We start from the raw sequence: 27,871 nt of genomic DNA on the forward strand, positions 1-27,871 counted from the left end.
TACGCTTTTTAAAACTTTATTTCAACATAACTATGCTTACAGAAATACACTCATATTGGTTAATAAAATGCAATTTAAGCTTAACTTATTTTACATGATTTGGACCAAAACTTGGTACATTGTTTAAGCATTAAAAAAAATTGCAATCTGGTTTATTTTTCATCTATTACAAATGTATATAAAAGATCCTCCATCAAATGCTGCTAAAGCAGGCAGCAAGAACCTTGAGAAATTAAGCTTTGGTTTGTCTCTGAAAAATAACACGTATTGCACTGTAAAAGTTTATATAATTGGTGCAACAAAACAGTGTTGCAATGTTTCAATGCCAGTTTACAAAGTTCAATAACTAATGGATGCTGAAAAGTGTGGGGAGAGCCTATATACACCTGTGGAAAGGTAAAAGCTGTTTGATTTAGTTAATATTGCATGTAGATTGCAAATCTACACAAACCAAGATTCAGGAAATTTCCTGAATCCAAATAAACACTTATCAGCTAAGTTTATCTGCTGAGGTCAACAAGGAAGCTCCATACACTATTTTTCTGAATTTGGAAAAAAGGAAATTACATTTTTTCCCCAGCTTTTCAGTCCAGAACTCATATTTATAATACAGGCAAGGTAGTCCTTCCATTGTCAACATTCAAAGGGTGACATGTGATGAGGTCTACTTGGGTTTAAATATGTATTAGCACTCAAATGCAAAATAGTCCCCAAAGTTAAAGACCACAGAACTTGAGAACTGACTAAAAAATAAAATGGCCCTTCTTGGAAGACTAGAGAAAACATCCAGTCATAGTCATAAGAAGCCTTTCAAAAAATGTTGCCCTTTGTGAATTACAGTTCAATTAAAAAAAAAAAAAGGCCCAAAGCAGCTCTGAAAAGAGGAAAAAATATAACTTAAAATATCTTGAAAACAATAGATTCAAAAGACAGTTAAGAGATATATTTTCATAAGACTACCTACGATTAAGCTTATAATGTATTCTAGTATTTCAAGTTTATCTCTAGTTACTAAACATCAATTTACAAATAACATGTTCACTTTTCTTTTATCAAAAGGGAAAATTCTAGCTTCAATTCTATCCAGTGGAGGGGAAACTGAGAAAACAAAAAGATTCAAACAGTTCCATGCAAATATCACATTTTCCAAATGGAAGAACTCCCAGCTAGACCAGAAGTTCATATTACTAATTTGCTTTTCACTGAAACAATTTTTAGTAAGTACAAACACATGGCATTAAGGTTCAGAACCTAATATAGGCCTGACAATCAAGTCCTTGTTTTCTGGTAGAAAGGCCTCAAGTACTATTTAATTTCCAGTAACAATGTTTTCACAGATCAATTTAACAATAAAGGGTTTAAATTCCCTTCATATTTTTGTTTTAAGCGTTTTAATCTTTAAAATTAGATAAGAAAATTAGCCCAATTCCCCAGAAGTCAATGTTTTCTTTTACAATATGAAAGAATCCACAAAACCTCTCCCCCAAACTGATTCCTAATCTTGAATCTGTATTTAATATGAATCTTTTCATTCATAATGTAAAAGGTAACTTACATAAAATGTACCCATGAACATCAAAAATGGTTGTTAGAAAAAATTAACTAGCTTTATAATTTAAGTTTTAAAACATAAATATTTGCAGCTTGATCTTCTGTTGACAATGATTGTCGGAGCTGAGAATTCACCTAGAATTCAACATCATTTACAAATTTCCATTCATACACACAAAACACACACCGCTAACACACAACTTGCTCCTCGGTCTCGAGAGAATCATCTTCTTTGAATCTTTGGCCTCCCAGTCAATTCAAAGTTCAAATGTCTTTTAACTCAAATTTCACTCTCAGATTTTTTAAAATAAGTTTCCACCCACACTTCATCAACACGTTTCTTAATCATTTTCATGTTGCGCTGTCAAGACTCTGAAACCTGCATCCCAAAGAGATCACCAGATAAAAAAAGTGAAATATAAAGTGGTTATTTGAGAATAGAAAATGGAAGATCAGAATTGTTCAAACATTCCCTTTTGGGATCATACTTTATTTTACTGCAATGAATAACTACTATCAGCAAGGAAAATCCTATGTTGGATTCTTTCATATTCTTTGGCTACTGGCCAAAGAAACCTACCCAAAAAGTTTGGGAGCACACACTCTTTTTCATACAAATTATCCCCATAGGAATACCAGGATAGTTGCAATTTATTGAGGCCTCACCTATAGAAAGAGGCTGTCACAGGGACAGCCAGGAAACCCACTAGTTTGTGGAGATCCCTGAGAAGGAGTGATTTGTAAAATCTGGACTGGAATTAAGGTTCACCAGCCTTTTTACATAGTATTCATAGGAAGTAGAAGTTGGTCTACCAGCAACTCATACTACCTTTGTCATCCTAGGTTTTCTGTATAATTGCTATAGCTTTGGAATTTCACAACTAATAGTATGCATAATTTGAAGGTGTTATGCCTCCTAATTCCAGGTTTGCAATTTCCAAATGTCACTGACAGTTCTTAACTCAGCTGAATAGCCATATGGACACCAACCATCTACAAAAAAATGTTTTCCTCAGAGATATGACTTAACACTGTACATTGAAGAAGTAGTTGTACTAAAACAGGCCAATGAATCTTACTGAAGGTTGGTATTTGAGAAAAAGCCATTCAATACAGAGCCTATTGGTTCATTTATTGTAAAGTTCAAACTGAGAGCTATAAATTCACTACATCCATTTAAAATAAATAACTTATATGAAAAACAGACCTGGCATAGATAAAAGATGTGAAAATCAAAATCAGAGAATTGAACCTGCATGTTTCATTTGCTCACAAACTTGCACACACTAATATTCTGCAAAAAAGACAACTGCAGCAAAAGAAAAACTGCCTCTTTGCAAACAAGACTAAAAAAAGCATCCCTCCAAAGAGGACAAAATAAACATGCATATATATGTATAAAGTGTTACTGTTCAACACAAATGCTATTTCTAGGAAAAATTTAACTGCATAGGTTAAAAAAAACACAATGTGCAACATCTTAAGCCATTAAAGCACCAAAAAAAAAATCAAAAACACCAAAATTATTGTTTTTATGACAATTATACACAAATAAGAAATATTGATCAAAACTCAGGAGTAAATACCTGGACTGATACAGCGTTCACTGTTTGAAAGAATGTTTCTTCAATTTAAATGTCTCTTCTCGTCTTTAAAAAAAATTTTTAAAGTGCTAAACTTTATATAAAGCAGGCAAATTCTTCAAGTAATTTGCTATTTAAGTATGCCAATTTTTGTGGAGCTAAACGAGAAACTAAAATAAACTAAAATGAAACACGAAGACAGACATGGGGCGGGGAATGGACAAGTTATAGCTAGACAAAGCAACAGAATACTGTAATACTACTGTGGTCTTCTAGTTTCAATTAAATGCATAAGCTGACAGATTTAGATGTCTGCTGGTTTAGTACACTAACTCCCTTGGATTTGCTAAAATTTATACAACAGGTATACAGAGTTCTAAAGAAAAAAAGAGTGCCACTTAAAATCAACACTGGACACTAATTAAAGCAATTTTAAAAATAAAAGGTCATCTACTAGTATGAATGAATATAAAATGTAATAGATCATACAAACTAAGAATTGAAACCTCTTCCAAAGTTTAATTACTCCTGCCCTTTAGCTGCTTTTTCAAGGAAGTATACATTAACTAAATGGCGATTGAGGTGTTTGCTGTAATCCTTTTCCTTTCTAAAAGAACGATCACAGAAGATACAAACAAAATCTCCCTCAGCCACCTTGCCTGCCACGGCTTCTTTTCCATTTTTCCTACTAGTTTCTTGTGGAGCTGGCCGGGCCCCATTTAATCCAGAATCATCACTACCCTCTGACATGTTGTCACTTAGGTCACTTCCATCATGACTATGGATGCCTTCATCTTCATCCATTTCCTGAGACTCATTTACTGCCATGGTGACAGGAGGTGATGCCACAGCAGTTTTGGACACTGCTTCTCCTTTTTCTGTTGGTAAGGGAAGCAGTGGTGAAACTGGTTCTTCAACTGCTGACTCTTTTCCAGGGGAATTCTCTGTTTTGTTCTCACTAGTATCCACATCCATTTCACAAAGCCTGGAGTCAGCCTGGTGTTTACCATCTAAAGTTTCACCCTCTGGCACAGTCAAGTTTTGTTCAGAGGATGAAATATTGGCAGATTCCTTAGTAACAGCAGGAAAACCAGATAAACTCTTATCTGCCTCTTCTGCTTCTACTTTTTGAAGAGGGGCTTCTTCGTTTCCTTCGCATTCGGTGAGTAATTTTTGGTCTTTCGGCTCCTCTTCTTTCAAGTTTTCCTTTGGCAACGGTGGTGATGATGCTGGTAAGAAATCCTGTGCACCTGTGGTTTCCCTTAGAAGCTGACTGTCTTTAACAGGCACTAAGCCAACTTCAATCAGGACTTGCTCCTTTCGTGCCATTTCACTCTGCGTGTTCGACTTTTCCTTTTTATTATCTTTCCGAGGAGACCTTTTGGGAACTGGAGGCTCCTCCATAAGAGGAGGAGGGTCGATGGGAGGAGGCTCCGTAAGAGGCGGCGGTTCCTCCACCTGAACAGGCTGTTTCTGAACAACCTCCATCACAGCGGGCTCTGCGGGCGGCGGAGGTGGCGGAGGCGGAGGCTCTGTCTGAGCAGGCCCCCTCTGAGGTGGCCCCACGGGCGGGGGCGGCTCTGTCTGAGCAGGCCCCCTCTGAGGCGGCCCCACGGGCGGCGATGGCTCTGTCTGAGCAGGCCCCCTCTCAACAGCCTCCTTCTGAGCAGCCTTACCACCATTTCTACTTGATTTATTTTTCAGAGTTTTCTTCTTTGTACTTTTTTTCACGCAAGTATTTTGCTTTTTATTCTCTACTTTGTTCTCACCCTTTGGCACTTCCTGACTATTTTTGGATTTGCTTTCTGTCTTCTTTTTCTTTTTTGTCACAGGTTCCTCATTATTAACAGGATCTTGTAAAGAATGGGCTTCAGCTTCCATCTTCCTTTTGCCTTTCTTAGTTTTACAGGTTTTTTCTGAACTGTTTCCGGTATGCACATCCATCTTTTTCGTTTCCATGGCTGATTTGCGAGTTCTGGTAGTCACATGCATTGAAGCATTACTACAAGGCCTTTTCTCCTTTGAAGCATTATCTTTTTTCTCCACTTTTACAGACTTCTCATGTTTCTTCCCAGCCACATCACCCTTTACTTTTGTCTGCTCTGTTTCTGTTTTTTCATTGGTATTACTATTATCAGGCAAGTCAGCTTCTCGCTTTTTGGTTTTCTTTAGTTTCACTTTTGAAACGTCCATCGTTTTATTAGGACAAGTTGGATGCTTAGACTTGAAATGATACTGCAGATTACACTTCTTGGAAGCTGCATAGTCACATACAGGACAATTGAACTGCCGTGGATTAACATGTAGCTCTACATGCTTTTTGAAGTTACTTCTATCTGCTGTTTTGTAGTCACAGTGCGGGCAGTTAAGCGGTTTAGGCCCGTTGTGAACCTGTCTTGCATGGCGAGTTACTTCATGTTGATTAGAGGCCACATAACTGCATTGATCACATTTAAATGGCTTCTCACCTGAAAGTAAGCAAGGGACATTAAAGGCATATATTAAAAAATACAAGACTTTATTGAAAATATAAGAAATTGGATTATGTAAACAAAAACACCAAAACTATTGAAAATACTGTTTCATGCACTTTACATTGACCATATTTATTTGTATATCTTTTCTCTAGTCCTTGATATTGATTCTCAACCAAATGAAGAAATATTTGTCTCACAATTTTAGCCATCATTATCTAAAATGTTCATCAAGCTAAGGCTTTCAAAGACTGTTAAAAAGTAGCTTTGTTAGTATACAACAAATACCAGCAAAGTTGACCTCTGGATTTAAATTCTGGGGCAAGGTCTCTCAAAGAAAATAATTTAAAATTTTGTATGTTTAGTTAAAACAAATGTATAATGGAGTGGAATATAAAATTCATACATTTTAAAGATAAATCTTGAGACTTAAAAAAGTATGTCTTATAAATATATAGCCTAGTCAGAAATCTTTCCATAATTTCCCCCAACACTCTCCTTTTTAAAATGGGCAAAAAAACCACCCTAGGTAAATGAGAAGGGGCATACAAATAGATATGGTATGTAAAATAAGCAAAGTCATCATCACAGATACATACAGAACCAGAACCCCCACCCCCAAATTAAAAGCATAGAGTAACACATTCTACCTGAATACATACCTATCTAGATCACACTCTAGAGTAAATATTACCAAATGGTATCCATACCCCACTGGTCCAATGGAATGCATAGTAGAAAAATGGAAATTGACATTTATGAAAATTCATCTCTAAAACATTCTCAAATTTATATCAAACCCTAATTTTTTCCTAAAACAAAGCTGCTTAGATATTAAGTAAAACCATGTACATGGTAAACTTTATATGATTAGAAAATGTCTAATAATGAAAGAATCACAAAAACAAATACTTATCCAAGTATGTCAGACTGGATATGTAGCTAAGTGGACAACTCCTTTCTATGTTAGTTCACTAATTTATAAACAGTGGTTTCTACAACATGCTACATTACTTCATAGTACTTGGCCCTGTATCTTGTCCTCTCTCCAGTGAATCATCTCAATGGAGATAAGCACTTGTTTAACATACATAGACACAGAACAGGCAAAGACAGGCTGACATAATGCATAGCTAAGAACCATTCTGGAGTTAATAGCTGAGTGACCAAATATGGAACTCTGCAACTTACTGTGAGATTTTGAGTAAGGTACTGAAAACTCTCTAATGCTCAATTTCCTTATCTGTAAAATATTCTTTTTAAAAAATTGTACTGAATTTATTGGGGTGACATTGGTTAATAAATAATATAGGATTCAGGTATACAATTATTTTTGAGAGAGATAAAGAGAGAGAGAAGAGAGTGTTGCAGAAGAAGGGGGAGAGAAAGAGAGAGAAAGCATCAACTCATTCCATTTAGTTGTGCACCCACTGATTCCTTCTGAGTGCCCTGACCAGGGCTTGAGTCGGCCCCCTCAGTGCTCCATCCTCTGCGCCACTGGCGCCAGGACTGTGCAAGTCTGTAAGTAAAATATTCTTTTTTTCTTTTTTCATTGTTTCCTTTGTAGAGAGTGAAAGAGAGACAAACAGGAAGGGAAACTGAGAGAGGAGGAGAGAGATCAGGAGCATCAACTCATAGTTGTGCCACTTTTTAGTTGATCATTGCTCCTTATCCGTGCCTTGACTGGGGGGTGGAGGGAGGGCCTCCAGCCAAGCCAGTGACCCCTTGCTCAAACCAGCGACCTAGAGATCATGTTGCTCATCCTATGCTCAAGCTGGCAACCTCCAGGGTTTGAACCAGGACCTCAGCATTCCAGGTTGACGTTCTAGCCACTGCACCACCAATAGTCAGGCTATATGTAAAACATGTGAGCTATAAATAATCTAATCCATATTAAACACTTATCATGGGCAGAAAGCCAAGCAGTCAATATGTATTACCTGTAATCCAGCACTTTGGAACAAATTGGTGAATTTTTAGTATGGGTTATATGAAAGGTAAGTCATGTATTTAGTTTATCCTGCCTTTCCACAAAAACTCTGAGTAAACAAACATTTGATGAATGGAGCTTATCTTCTTATAAAAATATTTGTGCTAATAAAAGAATTAAAATGAAAACAGCGCCACTTAAAAAACACTAGTGAATGAGGGTATTTACATAGCAAGCATCAATCAATGGGAAGATGCAGGAATCTTTAAAATTTGATGGCAGAATAATTTACTTGTACCACTCATCCCCCCCACACACACCAATTTTCCTCCTATTGCCATAAAATCCTGCTTTGATTAGAATATGTATTCATCTCATTCTATAGCTTTTTAGTCCCTAGCTTAATGTAAATCCTTTTGCCCTGTACCAATGGTTTTTAACTCCCTTTTCCAATTTTAGTAATATAGAGTGGGGCAAAGGCAGGGTTACAGTTATGAGTATACAAAACAGTTTATTCTTATTATTTTATTTTAGTGAGCAAGAGAGAGACAGACAGGAAGGGAGAGAGATGAGAAGCATCAAGTCATAGTTGTGGCACCTTAGTTGTTCATTGATTTCTTGTACGTGCCTTAATCTGGTGGCTCCAGCCCAGCCAGTGACCTTGGGCTCAAGCCAGCAACCCCGTAGTTTTGAACCTGGGACCTCAGTGTCCCAAGTTGACGCTCTATCCACTATGCCACCACTGATCAGGCTAGCTAGGTTTTTTATCCTAATGTGGGATATATCTATTTCATTCTTCCCAAATTAATTTATAGGTATATACCAAATTCAAAAGGGGCATTTTTTTTTACAAGCTTTACATGTTCTTATCAAGAATACAGAAAGAATAGCCAAAAAAAAAAAAAAAAAATTCTAATTAAAGAGTGATAGGGGCATACAACTGATTATTACTCAGCAATAAAAACAAAGTCCTAACCACACAACATGGGATGAATCTCAAAAGCATTTTATAGAAGAATGTTCTTTCTGAAAGAAGTCACGAGGAGTGGTTGGAGAAGACTCTGGGAATACTGACTGGAAAGGGTAATGAGGCAAGTTTTCTGTGGGTGGTAGAAATGTTCCACATCGTCATCAGGTGGTAATCAAATAGGTGATACCATACATAAGATCACTAAGATATATATTTAAGATGTGTGCATTGTAAACTAAACCTCATGCATGTGTAAACTAAACCTCAATAAAATACTCTTTAAAAAATTATTCTAGACTTCTGGTCAAAATGGTAGCATAGGTAAATGTGGTTCTCACATCCTCCCACAACCACATCTAAATTCCAACTACCTATCAGAAATTCCCTGAAGTTTGACTAAATGAAAGTCCTAAAACTAGAGATTTTAAAAGGCAGCTACATTGAGACTGTTAGGAGAGATGGAAATGTGGAACAGCTTGTCCCACACCATGTGTAGCAGATAAAATTCAGAAGAGATATCTTGGCTGTGGAGATCCCCCCTTAGGAGCAAAGGGTTCCATCCCAACCCCACACCAGACCTCCCAGCCCAGGGTTCCCGTGTCAATAAGAGAAGTCCCTATACTTCTGGCATTAAAAATTAGCAGAGATTGCCCTGGCTGGTTGGCTCAGTGGTAGAGTGTCGGCCTGGCGTGCAGGAGTCCTGGGTCTGATTCCCGGTCAGGGCACACAGGAGAAGTGCCCATCTGCTTCTCCACCCCTCCCCCTCTCCTTCCTCTCTGTCCCTCTCTTCCCCTCCCTCAGCCAAGGCTCCATTGGAGCAAAGTTGGCCCAAGTGCTGAGGATGGCTCTATGGCCTCTGCCTCAGGCACTAGAATGGCTCTGGTTGCAACAGAGCGACGCCCCAGATGGGCAGAGCATCGCCCCCTGGTGGGCACGCCGAGTGGATCCTGGTCGGGCGCATGCGGGAGTCTGTCTGACTGTCTCTCCCCGTTTCCAATTTCAGAAAAATAAAAAAATAAAATAAAATAAAATAAAATAAAATAAAATAAAATAAAAAATTAGCAGGGATTGTGACTGAGTGAGACAGAGGGCTGCTGGAGGTCCAGGCAGCTCCTCTTAAAGCAGTGGTCCCCAACCCCCGAACCGCGGACTGGTACAGGTCTGCAGAGAAAGAATAAATAACTTACATTATTTCCGTTTTATTTATATTTAAGTCTGAACAATGTTTTATTTTTAAAAAATGACCAGATTCCCTCTGCTACATCCATCTAAGACTCACTCTTGACGCTTGTCTCGGCCACATGATACATTTATCCGTCCCACCCTAAAGGCTGGTCCGTGAAAATATTTTCTGACATTAAACCGGTCTGTGGCGCAAAAAAGTTTGGGGACCACCGTCTTAAAGGACTTACTCAGATCCCCTCCTTCCAAGCTCCAGTACTGGGGCAGCATCTTCAAAGAAACCAGGGACATATGGGGAGGAAATGAATCGTCTGACATCAAGGCAAAAGCTGGGGGGAGGGGGAGTTATCTCCCAAACAAAAGTGCTGACAGATGCCACGTCAGCCCTTTTTAAAATTTATTGATTTTCGGAGACAGAGGAAGGGAGAGAGAAACATCAATTTGTTCCATTTATTTATACATTCATTGGTTGATCCTTATATGTGCCCTGAGCAAGGACTGAACTCACAACCCTAGTGTACTGGGGATGACGCTCTAACCAAGTGAGATACCATGTCAGGGCAAGACCACTGTCCCTTTCATGAGCCCTCCCCTCACAAGAGAGGCAGACAGCATATCTGAGTCTCCATCAAACTGGCTCACACTGTTTGCCCAGCCCTGGTGATTTCCTAAGACCCTACCCAACTTACGCACCGTCCAAGCCAGTTTCCAATGACTTTCCCATACAGCTGGCCTCTCTTTCCTCATGCTTCTGGACTTTTCTAAAATCTCTCAAACAAGCAGCACCCAGTCTCTGTACTGCATATGTCGGCCTCTGTGTACTGTATATCTCTTGCTAAGTGACCCCAGCACTAGTGGCACCTGCCGTGGTTTGCAGCTTTACCTCTTCTGGGCACCTCAAAGCCCAGCACAAGTAGCAGCCATGTGCAGATTCCTTTGTAGCTCATGCCAGATGGCTCCCCCAAGCAGGGCACAGTCAATGGCTGACTCATGTCCTAGAAGGCCCCAGAGCCAGTGTACTTGGTGGATAGCTTCAGACTACGTCAAATTACAACCCTACCACCTCCACAAGTGGACTTGGTGAGCACCAGTCCTCACTGAAGTGAGTCCTGTTCTGTAGGGTTAACTCCTGCATAGCAGCTCCACTGTAGTCATCACAGCTGGTCCTCACAGCTGATCAATACCTCTCAGTGATGCCAACAACAATCAAGGCTTAACTGTAACAGTTCAGTACACATACTACCCAAGGCCACTCTACCAAGTTCAGGAGATGTAGCAGCTCTACCTTATACATAGAAACAAACATAGGGAAGCAGCTAAAATGCAGAGACAAAGGAAAATGTCCCAAATGAAAGAATAAAAGAATTTTCCAGAAAAATAACTAAATGACATGGAAACAAGCAAAGATACAGAGTTCAAAATAATGGTTATAAGGATGGTCAAGGAACTTAGAACTTCAACAGCATAAAAAATACAGAAACCATAAAAAAAGAACCATTCAGAGCCTGACCAAGCAGTGGCATGGTGAACAGAGCATCAACCTGGGATCTTGAGGACCCAGGTTCAAAACCCTGAGGTTGCTGGCTTGAGCACGGAGTTGCCGGCTAGAGCATGGTATCATAGATATGATCCCATAGTCACTGGCTCAACTGGAACCATCTGGTCAAGGCACATGAGAAAGCAATCAATGGACAACTAAAAGTACCCCAACAAGTTGATGATTCTCATCTTTCTCCCTTCCTGTCTGTCCTTCTATCAAAAAAAAAAAAAGGACCTACTACCAAAATTACTCTACTCAGCAACACTATCATTTAGAATTGAAACATATATCAAAGGACATATAAAGAGTTTCCCAGACTAGTAAAAGCTGAAGGAGTTCATCACCACCAAACCAATATTACACAAAATATTAAAAGTGTCTTAAGAAGAAAAGAGGCCCTGGCCAGTTGGCTCAGCGGTAGAGCGTCGGCCTGGTGTGCAGAGGTCCCGGGTTCGATTCCCGGCCAGGGCACACAGGAGAGGCGCCCATCTGCCTCTCTACCCCTCTCCCTCTCCTTCCTCTCTGTCTCTCTCTTCCCCTCCCGCAGCAAGGCTCCATTGGAGCAAAGATGGCCCGGGCGCTGGGGATGGCTCCTTGGCCTCTGCCCCAGGCGCTAGAGTGGCTCTGGTCGCAACAGAGCAATGCCCCGGAGGGGCAGAGCGTCGCCCCCTGGTGGGCGTGCCGGGTAGATCCCAGTCGGGCGCATGCGGGAGTCTGTCTGACTGTCTCTCCCCATTTCCAGCTTCAGAAAAATACAAAAAAAAAAAGAAGAAGAAGAAAAGAAAAAGATAAAAAAATGAACAACAGCCTGACCACGCGGTGGCACGGTGGAGAGAGGGTCGACCTGGGACGCTGAGAACTTGGGTTTAAAATCCTGACCATCACCAGCTTGAGCATGGGTTCACAGACATGACCCCTTGGTCACTGGCTTGAGCAAGGGGTCACTGGCTCTGCTGTAGCCCCCTGGTCAAGTCAAGGCACGGATGAGAAAGTAATCAATGAACAACTAAGGTGCTACAACTACAAGTTGATGCTTCTCATTTCTCTCCCTTCCTGTCTAGCAAAAATATGTTTTTAAGTAATTGAACAATAAAATGGCAATAAATATATTACCTATCAAATTGATAAACTAAATCTAATAATCAAAATAGCCCTGGCCAGATAGTTTGGTTGGTTAAAGTGTCATTCTGGTACTCAAAGGTTGCCAGTTCGTTCCCTGGTCAGGACACATACAGAAACAAATGAATGTTTCTGTTTCTCTATCTCCCTTCCTCTCTCTCAAATCAATAAATAAAATTTAAAAAACAAAATAAACAAGCAGAACAGAAATAGACTCATAAATACAGAGAACATTTGGATGGTTCCTAGATAGAAGGGTTGGAGGGATAGGCAAAAAAAAGTGAAGGCATTAAGAAGTACAGATTGGCCTACCTATGGTGGTACAGTGGGTAAAGCTTCAATCTGGAATGCTAAGGTCGCTAGTTTGAAAGCCCGGGCTTGCTTGGTCATGGCGCATACAAGTAGCAACTACTACAAGTTGATGCTTCTCACTACCCCTGCCCCCAATTTCTCTTTCTCTTAAAAATAAAAGAAAAAGGGCCTGACCAGGCGGTGGCACAGTGGATAGAGCATCGGACTGGGATGCAGAGGACCCAGGTTCGAGACCCTGAGGTTGCCAGCTTGAGCGCGGGCTCATCTGGTTTGAGCAAAAAAGCTCACCAGCTTAAGCCCAAGGTCGCTGGCTCGAACAAGGGGTTACTCGGTCAGCTGTGGCCCCACGGTCAAGGCACATATGAAGAAGCAATCAATGAACAACTAAGGTGTCACAGAAAAAAACTGATGATTGATGCTTCTCATCTCTCTCTCCGTTCCTGTCTGTCTGTCCCTATTTATCCCTCTCTCTGATACTCTCTCTCTGTCTCTGTAAAAAACAAAAAACAAAAAAACCCCAACTAACCAATGAATGCATAAATAAGCTGGCATTTCTCTCTTTCTCTCCCTCTCTCTCCCCCCCTTAAAAAAAATCAAAAATAAAAGAAAAAGGAAGTACAAATTGTATGTTACGGAATATCATGGGGATATAAAATACAGCATAGGGGATACAGTCAATAATATTCTAAATAACTATGTATGGTGTCAGATAGCTATGAGATGATCACTTAGTAAGTTATACAATGTCTAATCACGGGTGCGCACCTAAAACTAATATAATATTGTACGTCAGCTATAATTGAAAAATTAAAAAAAAAAAACAACGAAATAAGTAATTCTTGAATTCACTTAAAGTCTCAAACCATCACATCTTTCAAATAAGCCCAGCTATTAAAATAATGCTTCTGTAATAATAATCAAATATCCAGTAAAAAACAAACAAACTTGGCCCTGGCCGGTTGGCTCGGCGGTAGAGCGTCGGCCTGGCGTGTGGGGGACCCGGGTTCGATTCCCGGCCAGGGCACATAGGAGAAGCGCCCATTTGCTTCTCTACCCCCCCCCTTCCTCTCTGTCTCTCTCTTCCCCTCCCGCAGCCAAGGCTCCATTGGAGCAAAGATGGCCTGGGCGCTGGGGATGGCTCCTTGGCCTCTGCCCCAGGTGCTAGAGTGGCTCTGGTCGCGGCAGAGCGACCCCCTGGTGGGCAGAGCATCGCCCCTGGTGGGCGTGCCGGGTGGATCCCGGTCAGACGTATGCGGGAGTCTGTCAGACTGTCTCTCCCCGTTTCCAGCTTCAGAAAAATACAAAAAAAAAAACTTATTTCTGAATAAAATTATTTTCTATCTTAAAAAGAGTAATAAAAAGAGGTGATAAGCCTGACCATGCGGTGGTGCAGTGGATAGAGCGTTGGACTAGGATGCTGAGGACCCAGGTTCAAGACCCCAAGGTCGCCAGATTGAGCACGGGCTCATTTGGTTTGAGCAAGAGCTCGCCAGCTTGGACCTAAGGCCCCTGGCTCTAGCAAGGGGTTACTCAGTCTGCTGAAGGCCCATGGTCAAGGCACATATGAGAAAGCAATCAATGAACAACTAAGGTGTCGCAACGATAAACTAATAATTGATGCTTCTCGTCTCTCCATTTCTGTCTGTCTGTCCCTGTCTATCCCTCTCTCTAACTCTGTCTCTGTAAAAAAAAAAAGAGGTGATAATTGGTAAGTTTTCCTTTTTAAGGATTTTTATTTATTGATTTTACAGTGAGGAGAGAGAGAAAGAGCATGGGAAATGGGAAGCATCAACTCATAGTTGTTTCTTGCGGAACTTGTGCCTTGATGGAGCAAGCCTGGGGTTTAAAACCAGCGACCTCAGCATTCCCTCCTGGTAAACACTTTATCCATTTTACCACTAGAGGTCAGGCAGTAAATTTCTATTGATAATTCCCTTTGACAAAAATCCATTACATTTGCCAGACCAGGCAGTAGCGCAGTGAATAGAGTGTCAGACTGGGATGCTGAGGACCCAGGTTCAAGCCCCAAGGCTGCTGACTTAAGTACGGGCTCATCCACCTGAGCATGGGGGTCATAGACATGCTAAGGTGCTGCAACTATGAGTTGATGCTTCTCATCTCTCCTTTCCTGTCTGTCCCTATCTTTCCCTCTCTCTGTCTCTATCTCTCTCGCTGAAAAGAAAAAGAAAACAACATCCATTACACTCAGAAACTATTAAAAATGAACTCTTATGTTAACAGGACGAGAACTGTTCAACTGGGATAAAATGGAAGCATCTCCACTGAAGTAGGAAAGGGAGAGCTGAGATAAATCTGTGTTTCTAGGGCCAATCTGGTGAGAATTCTCTAGAACATTACGTAGAAACACTAATAAAATAGAGAATACCACCATATTAGGTTAGTGTGTATTTTCACCAATATTCAATTTTCTTTTTCACCAAACTAACATTCTGGGTCCCTTCCCTATCTGGCCTGAAGTTCTACCCTATGGACAGCGGTGCTCCAAGTAAATCCCGAGGTGGTTTTTTCTTACCAACCAATCTCTGTCAGTTTAACTAAAATGTACCAACTCAACAAAGCCTATCTCTTCTCAAAACAATACTGAGCATACATGTCTCTTCTGTATAATACATTCACTTGAACAAGGAAACAAAATGCCCAAGATGACCTGTAAAGATCGGACTCCATTCCATAGAGAAGGCACTTAATATGTACTACATACAACTCAATCAGAAACACTACCCACTCACTTTGACAGAATTTAGCTTTACTTTATTCCAAATGTTATCAACATCTATTACAAGTATTAAAATATAGTATCTGGCCTGACCTGCAGTGGCACAGTGCGTAAAAGCATAGACCTAGAACGCTGAGGTCGCCGGTTCGAAACCCTGGGCTTGCCTGGTCAAGGCACATATCCGAGTTTATGCTTCCTGCTCCCCCCTTCTCTTTCTCTTTCTCTTTCTCTCTCTCTCTCTCTCTCTCTCTGTCTCCTCTCTCTAATAAATAAATAAAATCTAAAAAAATAAAAATATAGTATCTGTTGAAAATAATTCACCACACTCATACACAAAGCAGACTAAAAATGTTTGTTTCCTGTTTGCGACTCAAACTGTTGGCATCCAATAAAAGACAATGGCTCTGCTCTCTCAATACATTCTGGTTCCAATTTGATTATACAGTAGCTTCTTCAGTCATTCTCTCCTCAGAGAATTAACACTGTTGATAACTAAAAACAGGAGGGTGGGGGAGTCTGAAGCCAAACCCTAGCTCTTCTAATCTGGGAGGATGACAATTAACCTTACACAAAGCATTTATCTTCTTTAAGCCTGTGTCTTTAATCTACAAACTGGAATTAAGTATTTTAGGAGTACTAAATTTGGAGATAACAGATCCTAATTTTTCAGCACCCAACATGCATATAATAAATAGTAGCTACTGCCTGATCAGGTGGTGGCGCAGTGGATAGAGCATCAGACTGCAACGCGGAGAACCCAAGTTCGAAACCCTGAGGTCACCAGCTTGAACACAGGTTCATCTGGTTTGAGCAAGTCTCACCAGCTTGAGCCCAAGGTTGCTGGCTTGAACAAGGGCTCTGTCTGCTGTGGCCCCCGGGGTCAAGGCACAGATGAGAAAACAATGGGTCAAGGCACAGATGAGAAAACAATCAATGAACAACTAAGGTGCCACAACAAAGAATTGATGCTTCTCATCTCTCTCCCTTCCTGTCTGTCTGTCCCTATCTGTCCCTCTCCCTATATGTCACAAAAATAAATAAGTAGTAACTATTACTTATTAACAGACTCTTAAAAGACCTGCTGTACCATTAAACAGCAACTACTAAAAATCATCTTTAACACATACCAAATAAAATTGGCTCCAGCTGGTTAGCTCGGTTGGCTAGCTGTCTTGAAATATGATACTAAAGTTGCAGGTTAGACCCATGGTCAGGGAACATAAGGGAAGCAACCAATGAATGCACAACTAAGTGGAACACCAACAGAATGCTTCTCTCTCTCTCTCTCTAAAATCAAACAAAGCCTGGGGTGGCAGAGCATCAACCTAGAATGCTCAGGTCACCAGTTCAAAACTCTGGTCTTGCCATACAACAAGCAACAAGCAAGCAACAAACAACTAAAGTGAAGCAACTATGAGTTGATACTTCTCACTCCACCCCTACTCTCTCTGCAAAAAAAAAAATTAATTAATTAATTAAATATAAATAAAACATAGCAAAGAAAACCCAAAGGACAAGTTAATACAATCTAAATTGTTCAGACAAGAGTACTGACTAGTGTGAAACATAATAAAAACTTATATAGTAACAAAAGTACTATAAATTCAATGAAGAAAATACATGTACTTTGTCATTCTAATCCAGTGACCAAACAATACTAATAAGGGTCAACCCTGTAAATGAAACATCAAAAAATTAAGTATCAACCACTTAGATTTAATTTTCGGTGTACCTGTAACACAGGTGCAGGGACAGGAAAAACTAAATGACACCATGAGCAAGCAAGTAAGACAAATGCAAAAAGAGGGCATTCTAAAGAAAAATGGCCATATTTCTTCAATGCCTTAGTTTTCCCATTTGTAAAACAGGGATAGAACTTATACATCATAGGACAGTTATGAAGACAAAACTGGGTTAACTCATGTTAACTCTTAAGTGTTTTTTGTAAGTGCTAGAGCATAGCTATGAACAGAATATATGCCTATCCTCAACAAAGCCTGGGATAGCATCCAAGTTATCCCCAGAAAATAAAACCAGGAAAACCCAAAAAGTATCACAAGCAGGTTCTGGTTAAGCCTTAGAGATTTAGAGGTACACTCAAAGTCACACTAACACAAGCATACTATGTAATCCCTTCACAACTACTCAAATCAGAATCTGTACTATAATCATGTTTCACTCATCACTGACTTAAGACAGCTATATTCAATAGCAATGAAATGCAAGCAACACATTAAAATTTTTCTAGTAGTCCCATTACAAAGGTAGAAAACAGGTAAAAATGAACTATTTTTTAACCAATAGATCCAATATTATATCAACATATAATCAATATTTTAAAAATAGATCACATTTTCTTCATAGTGTTTCTTCAGCATTTTATGTATCTCAATTCCAAGCAATCAAATTTCACAAGCTCAATAACCACATGTGGCTAGTAGCTACTCAATCGAACACACAGATTTAAGGTAACTTTTAACTTAAGATGGGTCTACCTAAACTTTTGTGAATAGCAAGATGTTATTTAGCATACCTACAGGGATACATATATATTCTAAATCCAGAAGAGAGTGTTCTAATCAGACATGGCAGTTCACCAAAGGTTAATCATGGGCAAAATTAAATAATTCTCCATTCAAGACAACCTCTAGCCTGACCAGGTGGTGGTGCAGTGGATAGAGCGTTGACCTGGGACACTGAAGACCCAGATTTGAAACCCTAAGGTCACCGGTTTGGGCGTGGGATCATCTATAGATATAACCCCATGGTCTCTGGTCTGACCAAGGGGTCACTGGCTCAGTTAGATAGTCCCACCCCACCCCACCCCATAAAGGCATGTATGAAAAAGCAATCAATGAATAACTCGAGTGCTACAACTACAAATTGATGTTTCTCATCTCTCTCCCCTTCTATCTCTCTCACAAAAAATACCACCTCTAATATTTACTTTTTAACTTGGCCACCCTTGATAATGGGGACCAATTCTGCCTGGTGGTCCTGATTCTTTCACTGAAGCAGATAAATCTCCCACTTGTTATAGTCCTGCATTTCATCTATTATAGGCTATTAAATTAGTATCTCAGATTACATATAATTCTTTAAAGTTTGGTTTTTGTAAATCAGTCCTCAGAGAAGCCCTATAAACCTTCAAAAGAGAACAAGTCCAAATTTCAAAACCTGAGGAGCTAAAAAGGAATCCCTGGAGCCTAGCAACCACACTATGCAACCTGGTATCACGCTGTGTTGAGAAAGGAATATGAGAAAGCAGGAGTTGTTCAAAAAGAATTAACCAGCCTTGGTCTATGATATCAGTTCAACTTTTATTAGTATCATAGAACTTGTTGAAGAGCTAATGAAAATTAGGGGCCCTCCTCCCAGAAAAGTACACATACATTTTTAAATTCACAGGAGCGGCCCTAGCTGGTTGGCTCAGTGGTAGAGCGTCGGCCTGGCGTGCAGGAGTCCCGGGTTCAATTCCCGGCCAGGGCACACAGGAGAGGCGCCCATTTGCTTCTCCACCCCTCCCCCTCTCCTTCCTCTCTGTCTCTCTCTTCCCCTCCCGCAGCGAGGCTCCATTGGAGCAAAGATGTCCCGGGCGCTGGGGATGGCTCTGTGGCCTCTGCCTCAGATGCTGGAGTGGCTCTGGACACAACAGAGCTACGCCCCAGAGGGGCAAAGCATCGCCCCCTGGTGGGCATGCCGGGTGGATCCTGGTTGGGTGCATGCGGGAGTCTGTCTGACTGCCTCCCCGTTTCCAGCTTCGGAAAAATGAAGGGAAAAAAAAAATTCACAGGAGTTCCACCTATACTCATTAAGAATCACCATGTAAATATAGCTCCATGCTAACAAAACACTGGTTTTTAATTCTAATTTCTAAATTATATTAAAATATAATAATAAATAATGTCCAGTTCCAGGTCTAGAACTTCCTTATAATAACAGTTATAATGGTAGTTTACTAAAATTGATAGAAAAGATAGAAAAGTTCCCATTTCTTACCAACCTGAATGAGTACGCATATGTCTAGTTAGATGGGTCTTCTGAGAACTTGAGTAAGAGCAAAGTTCACATTTATATGGGCGCTCTCCTGTAAAAATATGATTAGTGTTTGAATATGATAAGCACATAAAAGTCTCACTAACATTATATACAATAATCAGTACTTGGTATTTTTTAACAAAAACATTTTTCCCATTCCTGGCATATATTTAATTTATGTAAAAGTATTAGAAATATAAATTATTTCATTCATAATTTACATAATTATATCATTTCAACTTTGCTGACAATATCATTGGTTTTCTGAATTCTATAGCCCTTTTAATTATCACAAAAATACTGCATGTTATTACATTAAATATTAAGAATTAAAAATTATTTTGATAAGGCATCAAGGAGCATACTTTTTCTTTTTAATTAGAATTATCTTTTAAAAAAATCTACCCAAATTGTCTGATGCTATGGCTTGGGTAACTTTTTTAATCCTTGTACATGATAAATCTATTATTTGAAACTGTTAGATTAAAGCAAGAATGGTTTTGAGTGGGGATTTTGTTGCCTCAAGCTAAAATTTTCAAGTGGTAGCTATAGCCGTTATGAAATAAGTCAGTGTTAAAACAAATTTTATTCATAAAGCCATAGGGGCAGAGCAATTGCAATGAGAGGCAAGTAATTTAGTGAGTGCTAAAGAATTTAAGACTCAAAAGGCAGGAAATGTGTCTTCTGTTTTTGAGCATGTGTAGTAAACCACAAAACAGGTTTTTTTAAAATCTTGAAAATTTGTTTCATTTAGTCTTTGGCCACAAGATAATTATGACCTTGAGCAAGTTTCTACATCTAGAAAAGTAACAGTACCTTCAATTCTTAGAATTGTGAGAATTTAAGATAATACATGCAAAAATACTTACCACTGTGCCTGGCACATATAAAGCCCTCAATAAATATGTTATTGTATATCTACATAGTAAGATACAGCAACACATTGTCTAATAAAATGAGATAAGGAAAAAGAATTTTAAAAAAAGAATGTGCGGAAGACATGTGTCCCTAGTAACTGCTCAGCTGTAATTAACTGTTAGCTATGGATTAGCTGTAAATTCCTCATAGCATTAAATGACTCCTTTTACCTAAAAGAATTTTTAAGAGTTTTAACAGTGTTAAAAATAGTTCTTTAGCCTGACCTGTGGTGGCGCAGTGGATAAAGCATCGACCTGGAAATGCTGAGGCCGCCGGTTTGAAACCCTGGGCTTGCCTGGTCAAGGCACATATGGGAGTTGATGCTTCCAGCTCCTCCCCCCCTTCTCTCTCTGTGTCTCTCCTCTCTCTCTCTCTCTCTCTCTCTCTCTGTCTCCCTCTCTTCTCTAAAAAAAAAAAGAATAAATAAATTTAAAAAAAAAATAGTTCTTTACAGAAGATCCACAAATGGCCAATAAGCACGAGAAGATATGCACAATATCATCAGCCATGAGGGAAATGCAAATCAAAATAAGATGAAGATGCCTGACCAGGCGGTGGCACAGTGGATAGAGTCGGACTGGGATGCGGAGGACACAGGTTTGAGACCCCGAGGTCACCAGCTTGAGCGTGGGCTCATCTGGTTTGAGCAAAAGCTCACCAGCTTGGACCCAAGGTCACTGGCTCGAGCAAGGGCTTACTCAGTCTGCTGAAGGCCCACGGTCAAGGCACATATGAGAAAGCAATCAATGAACAACTAAGGTGTTGCAACGAAAAACTAATGGTTGATGCTTCTCATCTCTCTCCGTTCCTGTTTGTCCCTATCTATCCCTCTCTCTGACTCTGTCTCTGTAAAAAAAAATAATAATAAGATGAAAACTTCATTTCTGAATTCTACAGCCCTTGTGTAGAATTGGTGATAATCAAAATGGCAGATATTAACAAGTATTGGTATGGAAAATTGGAACCCTTATACATTGCTGGGATTGTAAAATAATGCAGCCACTTTATGAAACAAGTTAGTTGTTCCTCAAATGATTAAACATAGTTACCCATTCAGCCCAGCAATTCCACTCATAAGATTTATACTCAAATGAAGTTTTAAAAACTTCTGTCCACACAGAAACTTGTAAAACAAATCTTCATAGCAGCATTATTTAGAATAGCCAAAAAAGTGGAAACAATCCCAACACCCAGTAACTGAAGAATGGATAAACAAAATGTGTATCCACACAAGACATTAAATGGCAATTAAAGGAAAATAACTACTGCACATACAGTACGAACGAACCTTGCAAACACTATGCTAAGTCACACAGGACCGCATACTGTATGATTCCCTATCTGTACATGCAATGTCCCTAACAGGCCAACCCACAGTGAATTGTATGCCATGTAAATTGTAGCTCAATTAAGCTGTTACTTTAAAAAGTTAATAAAATAAAAATTATTATTATAGATTAACATTAGGAATCAATAAGGGATAATTAGATTAAAATTTTTTTTTTACTTTAAAATTCTTTTTTTTTGCCCTGGCCGGTTGGCTCAGCGGTAGAGCGTCGGCCTAGCGTGCGGAGGACCCGGGTTCGATTCCCGGCCAGGGCACACAGGAGAAGCTCCCATTTGCTTCTCCACCCCTCCGCCGCGCTTTCCTCTCTCTCTCTTCCCCTCCCGCAGCCAAGGCTCCATTGGAGCAAAGATGGCCCGGGCGCTGGGGATGGCTCTGTGGCCTCTGCCCCAGGCGCTAGAGTGGCTCTGGTTGCAACATGGCGACGCCCAAGATGGGCAGAGCATCGCCCCCTGGTGGGCAGAGCGTGCCCCTGGTGGGCGTGCCGGGTGGATCCCGGTCGGGCGCATGCGGGAGTCTGTCAGACTGTCTCTCCCTGTTTCCAGCTTCAGAAAAATGAAAAAAAAAAAATTCTTTTTTTTTTCCTTTTTCCCCAGGGACAGAGAGAGAGAGAGAGTCAGAGAGAGGGATAGACAGGGACAGACAGACAGGAACGGAGAGATGAGAAGCATCAATCATTAGTTTTTCGTTGCATTGCAACACTTTAGTTGTTCATTGACTGCCCTCTCACATGTGCCTTGACCGGGGGCCTTCAGCAGACCGAGTAACTCCTTGCTGGAGCCAACGACCTTGGGTCCAAGCTGGTGAGCTTTTTGCTCAAGCCAGATGAGCCCACGCTCAAGCTGGCGACCTCGGGGTCTCGAACCTGGGTCCTTCCGCATCCCAGTCCCGACGCTCTATCCACTGCGCCACTGCCTGGTCAGGCTACTTTAAAATTCTTTATAACAGAACAGATTGGTCCTATTTGTGTAATTCTATTCTATAGGCACAGTCTACAAAACTGATTTTTTCAGTCACACATACAAGCAATAGTATGATCTTTTAAAGTAGAATTTGGGAACAGGTTAAATACCTGAACCACAAAATTAAAAATCTTTTGATTAAAGACTCAAATGAAAACAATCCTCAGCACCCACTATAATTACATATAAAAAGATTAGGGCTCTGGCCAGGTATCTCAGTGGGTTAGAACCAATCAATGAATGCATAAATAAGGGAACAACAAATTGATATTTCTCCCTCTTCCTGTCTCTAAAAAAAAAGAAATGAAAATATTCTTTAAATCAATAAATAAAAAGAGACTAGGAAGTTTGAGTCAGTGTTGTATGTGACCTTGGGCACAGCACTTCAGGCTTTCAAACCTGTAGTTTTCCTCTCAGTATGTAAACAAAGCCTAATGTCTAGTATACCCCCTATTTTTTTATCAGTGGATTGTTCTGAAGATTAGCATGTAAGGAAGGACCTAACATTAATCACTCAGTAAAAAAAGAAACCCATTAAGTGACTGAAAATTAAGACTACCTAATGAGAAATGAGAAATAAGTGATTCTGCCATCATTTATCTCTACTCTTCAGCACTAAATTTATTTTTTCCATAAATACACATTTTAGAAGCATGCATTTAATACCACAGATACTCAGAATTTACATAATCAAATTATCCTTCGATTTATAGACTACCAAATTGGTTTTTAAAAAATCACAAATTTGGCCCTGGCCGGTTGGCTAGTGGCAGAGCGTCAGCCTGGCGTGCAGGAGTCCCGGGTTCGATTCCCGGCCAGGGCACACAGGAGAGGCGCCCATCTGCTTCTCCACCCCTCCCCCTCTCCTTCCTCTCTGTCTCTCTCTTCCCCTCCCACAGCCAAGGCTCCATTGGAGCAAAGTTGGCCCGGGCGCTGAGGATGGCTCTGTGGCCTCTGCCTCAGGTGCTGGAATGGCTCTGATTTCGGCAGAGCGACGCCCCAGAGGGGCAGAGCATCGCCCCCTGGTGGGCGTGCCGGGTGGATCCCGGTCAGGCACATGCAGGAGTCTGTCTGACTGCTTTCCCGTTTCCAACTTCAGAGAAATACAAAAAAAAAAAAAAATCACAAATTTCAGCCCTGGTCATTTGTCTCAGTTGTAGAGCCTTGGCCCAGAATGTGAATGTCACAGGTTTGATTCCTAGTCAGGGAACACAAGTACCCATCTGCTTCTCCACTGCCCCCTCTTGCTTCTCTCCCCCCATTTCTCTCTGTAATAATCAATAGATAAAATCTTTAAAATAAAAATCATGCCTGACCAGGCAGTGGCTCAGTGCATAGTGCATTGACCTGGGACACTGAGGACCCAGGTTTGAAACCTGAGGTCATTGGCTTGGGTGTGGGATCATAGACAGGATCCCATAGTTGTTGACTTGAAGCTCAAGGTCGCTAGCCCCCAGCCTCCCTCATGTCAAGGCACACACGAGAAAGCAATAAGTGAACAACTGAGAACAACTGAAGTACAGCAACCACAAGTTGATGCTTCTCATCTCTCTCCCTTCCTGTCTGTCTGTCTGTCTCTCTAAAAAATAAAAAGATTTTATTCACTGATTTTACCAAGAGAGGAAAGAGGGGGATGGGCAGTGTGAAGTATCAAGCCACAGCTGCTTCACTTTAGTTGTTCATTGCTTGCTGTATGGGCCTTGACAAGGCAATCTCAGGGCCTCTAACTGGTGACCTCAGCGTTCCAGGTCAACACTCTATCCACTTGACCACTAACAGGCCAGGCATAATATTCTATATGTTGACTTGCATGCATGAAGACAGTCATTCACAGGTCACAACATATTCCAAAGGGACTAGAAATTCTTTTACTGACTAGATTTTAAAACCTGAAATACAGAAGCCATCTGCTGGGGCTTAGAAATCTTGCTGCAGATGTCTTTCATTTAATGGAATTTCACCTGTGAGTTTAGTGTATCACTTAAAGCAAAGCAACGCAATCCATTTACCTCCCCACCGTGTTTCACTTTACCTATGGGGTTCAGTCTTACAGAATGAAAACTCCTGCAAAAGGAACCTGAAACAAATAGCATCCGATACCCCTTTTCAGTTGTGACCCTATACTACAGTTCTAGATTTCTATCTCCATTTTATTTCAAAACTAAGGTTGTTCAAACATTACAAAAATACATAGCATAGGAAACAAGTTCCTTAGGAATCCTACCTCATTAATCACTTAACAGTTTAAGTTAAACAACAACTTGTAGACAAACCTCACCTACAAGATCTTAAAACTAATCCCAAATACCATTATGTATTATAGATTAACAAAAAGAATCAATAAAGGATAATTAACTTTTAAATTCTTTTTTTTTTTACTTTTAAATTCTTTATAATAGAATAGATTGCTCCTATTTATGGCCTAACTTGATATTATTGGCCATAATAATAAAATAAAATAATATATAATAAAATAGAACTTTCAGATAGTAACTTACAAAATATGATAAAGAGCATGACTTTTATGTGTACACATTAGAGTCCACATATAGTGAAATCATATAGTAATTTCTTTTCTCTGACTGGCTTATTTCACTTAGCATAATGTTCTCCAGCACTGTGAATATATTAAAACTACTGAATTGTAACTTTAAATGGATGAATTGTGTGGCAGAAGAGTGTTATCTCAATAAAGCTATTATTTTAAAAAATGATTTGCAAAATATTCATAACTGTTGGATATAAGTGATAGGTGCATGTTGGTATAATGTAGCATTTTATTACTGTTGAGATATTTGAAATTGTTCATATTTTATGATTGTTCCCCCCTTTTTTTTAAGTGAGAGGAGGGGAAATAGACTGCATGTACCCTGATCAGCATGGTATGGGGCTGATGCTAAAAAGGAACTATTTTTAGCACCTGAGGGGGAGGCTCTACCTAGCCATCCTCAGTGCCTGGGGCCAGTGTGGTTGAACCATGGCTGCAGGAGAGATAGAGAGATAGAGAGATAGAGATAGAGATAGAGATAGAGATAGAGATAGAGATAGAGAGAGAGAGAGAGAGAGAGAGAAGGGGGGGTGAGGGGAGAAGACAGTCACTTCTCTTGTGTGTTTCAACCTGGAATCGAACCTGGGATATCCATCCGCTGGGTCCAGGCACTACCACTGAGCTAACTTGGCAAGAGCCCCATTTTCTTTTTTTGATAGTGCACACATATAAATCAGGAAGATTCTCTTACCTGTATGAGTTCAAATATGCTGAACATAATTTTTTGTCTGAAAAATAATTGCATTTCCCCCCCATGTGCTTGCTTTCTTAGGAAAATTATTTTCAAGTGTGGTAATCCCACCAATCCCTTAAGAACTAACTTCTCACATTTCGGTTTGGGGACAAAATAAGTTAAGTTATCCCATTTAGGATATCAAAAGTCCAAGTCAAGTATGTTAAATAGTTTGAGGCTGTCTATCTTAAACGAGGTTATGCAAGGGTTAATCACTGCATTTTTTTTCCTCCCTTTTTTGTGTAAGCCTTCCAATTCCTTTTGAAAACTACTGTATGCACCTTAGATGTATTAACTGCCAACTAAATACATCTTCTAAAAAGAACAGAAAATGTATTTTTAAAAGAACACTGTTAAGATTTCTCTTGGCAATTCTTCCATATAACTCTCAGAGCTTTGTTTTCCTTCACTGAATCCTTTAATCCTCTAGTTATCTCCATGGAGAAACTGAGGCACACAGACTAAATAACATGTTTAAGGTCACAAATACAGCAAATAACAGAACCAGGGTTTGAACCCAGGACACCCTCCCCTTTTAAAGCATTATTGTTAACTACCCACTCAATTAACTGTCAGTAGTTGAGCTGAACTTACAGACTGCAGAGTTCTCTTACCTGTATGAGTTCGAACATGCTGAACATAATTGTTTTTCCTGTCTGAAAAATAATTGCATTTTCCACATGTGTATACTTTCCTTGGGAAATGGTTTCTCAAGTGTTTTCTCCAGTGATACTCGCTTACTGTGGTGTACGTACAAATGATGCACTTGTAGACTCGCTCATTATCCCCAGCTCTGGTGTGGTGTTTCAAGTGAGCAGTATAGTGATCATATCGATTGGTATTGTAGCCACAACGGTCACAGCGAATGGGGCCCTTGGAGAAATCTCCCTCTTCTGTAGTGGAAGAGCCAGATTCCCTGGCTTTTGCTTGCTTCTCTGCACTTTCTTCCACAAAAAATTTCTTGGCACTATGAACTCTGATGTGATGCACAAACTGTTCTTCAGATTCTGCTTCATACTGGCATGGCTTACAGCGAAAGGGTTTGGTCTTCAAGTTCTTGCATTTGTCCTCTGTTCCAGGTGTTTCAGGTGGAAGATCTTTATTTGTGCTGTAAATTTCTGGGGCAGCTGATACCTCAAACACAGGCTGTGGTTCTGCAACGCTTAGTTCCAAACTTTCCAGTTCCATGTTTTCCAGTCCACTGGGTTCACCCTTTATTTCCGGGGACTCCTCAAGTCCTTCTCCATCACTATCTGAAAAGTTGTTATCCCCAACAGGCATCAATTCTGCCATCTGTCTTTCTTCTCCAACTAGGTAATCACAGCAGCTGCCATTTACTTCCCCAGTTAAGGCCACATTTGCCAACATGATAAGCTGAGGAGCGGCCAATTCAGCTTTGGAGAGGTCATGTAAGTCATACATATCGTTAGGTAAAGCCATGCCAATGTTGCCACTGCCGTTGAACAGCCCTCCTCCTCCAGAAGACTGCCCCATTACTTGAGTAGCCATAGTTGTATTCTGAATTCAAAACAAAACAATAAACACAAAAGCATCATTTTAAACACAATTTTACTGGTCTAAAGCCAAAACATCACTGTAATTCTTCCTAACTTTTAAAAAATACATTTTTCAATATAATCTTTAAGTTTAACGAACTTCATTAACTATTAAAAATACGCCTTTATTATCTTCTTGTAATTTCAGATTCTCTTTATTTTATCACCAAAGTTTTCTATTATAGCTACAAAAACTTCTATCAATTGTTTGATATATCCACCAACTAGGTCTACCATTGGGGTAAGCAGTTTTAAATTTTCTGGTGAAAAAAAAAATCATCAGCCTTCATTTTTAATGTTAATTAAAATTACTTTTAAAAGTCAATACACGAATAGTAAACTGCAAGCCTCACAATTCCTTCAACGTTTGGCC

General features: G+C 40.0%; 1 protein-coding gene across 2 annotated transcripts in view; it reads right to left on the minus strand.

Moving 5' to 3' along the window:
• Window positions 1–27,871, minus strand: part of REST (RE1 silencing transcription factor) — a 30,139-nt gene continuing 2,268 nt past the window's right edge. For both annotated transcript variants that reach the window (XM_066278704.1, XM_066278703.1), the window contains exons 2-4: window positions 26,557–27,460; window positions 19,402–19,485; window positions 1–5,602 (exon numbers count right to left, since the gene is read on the minus strand). In XM_066278704.1, coding sequence (XP_066134801.1) covers window positions 3,657–5,602; window positions 19,402–19,485; window positions 26,557–27,451 — 2,925 coding nt within the window. In that variant the 5' untranslated portion in view covers window positions 27,452–27,460 and the 3' untranslated portion in view covers window positions 1–3,656. The remainder of the gene's footprint in view (window positions 5,603–19,401; window positions 19,486–26,556; window positions 27,461–27,871) is intronic.

The sequence above is a fragment of the Saccopteryx bilineata genome, chromosome 5 (genome assembly GCF_036850765.1).
Source record: "Saccopteryx bilineata isolate mSacBil1 chromosome 5, mSacBil1_pri_phased_curated, whole genome shotgun sequence".
NCBI classification, from domain to species: domain Eukaryota; kingdom Metazoa; phylum Chordata; class Mammalia; order Chiroptera; family Emballonuridae; genus Saccopteryx; species Saccopteryx bilineata.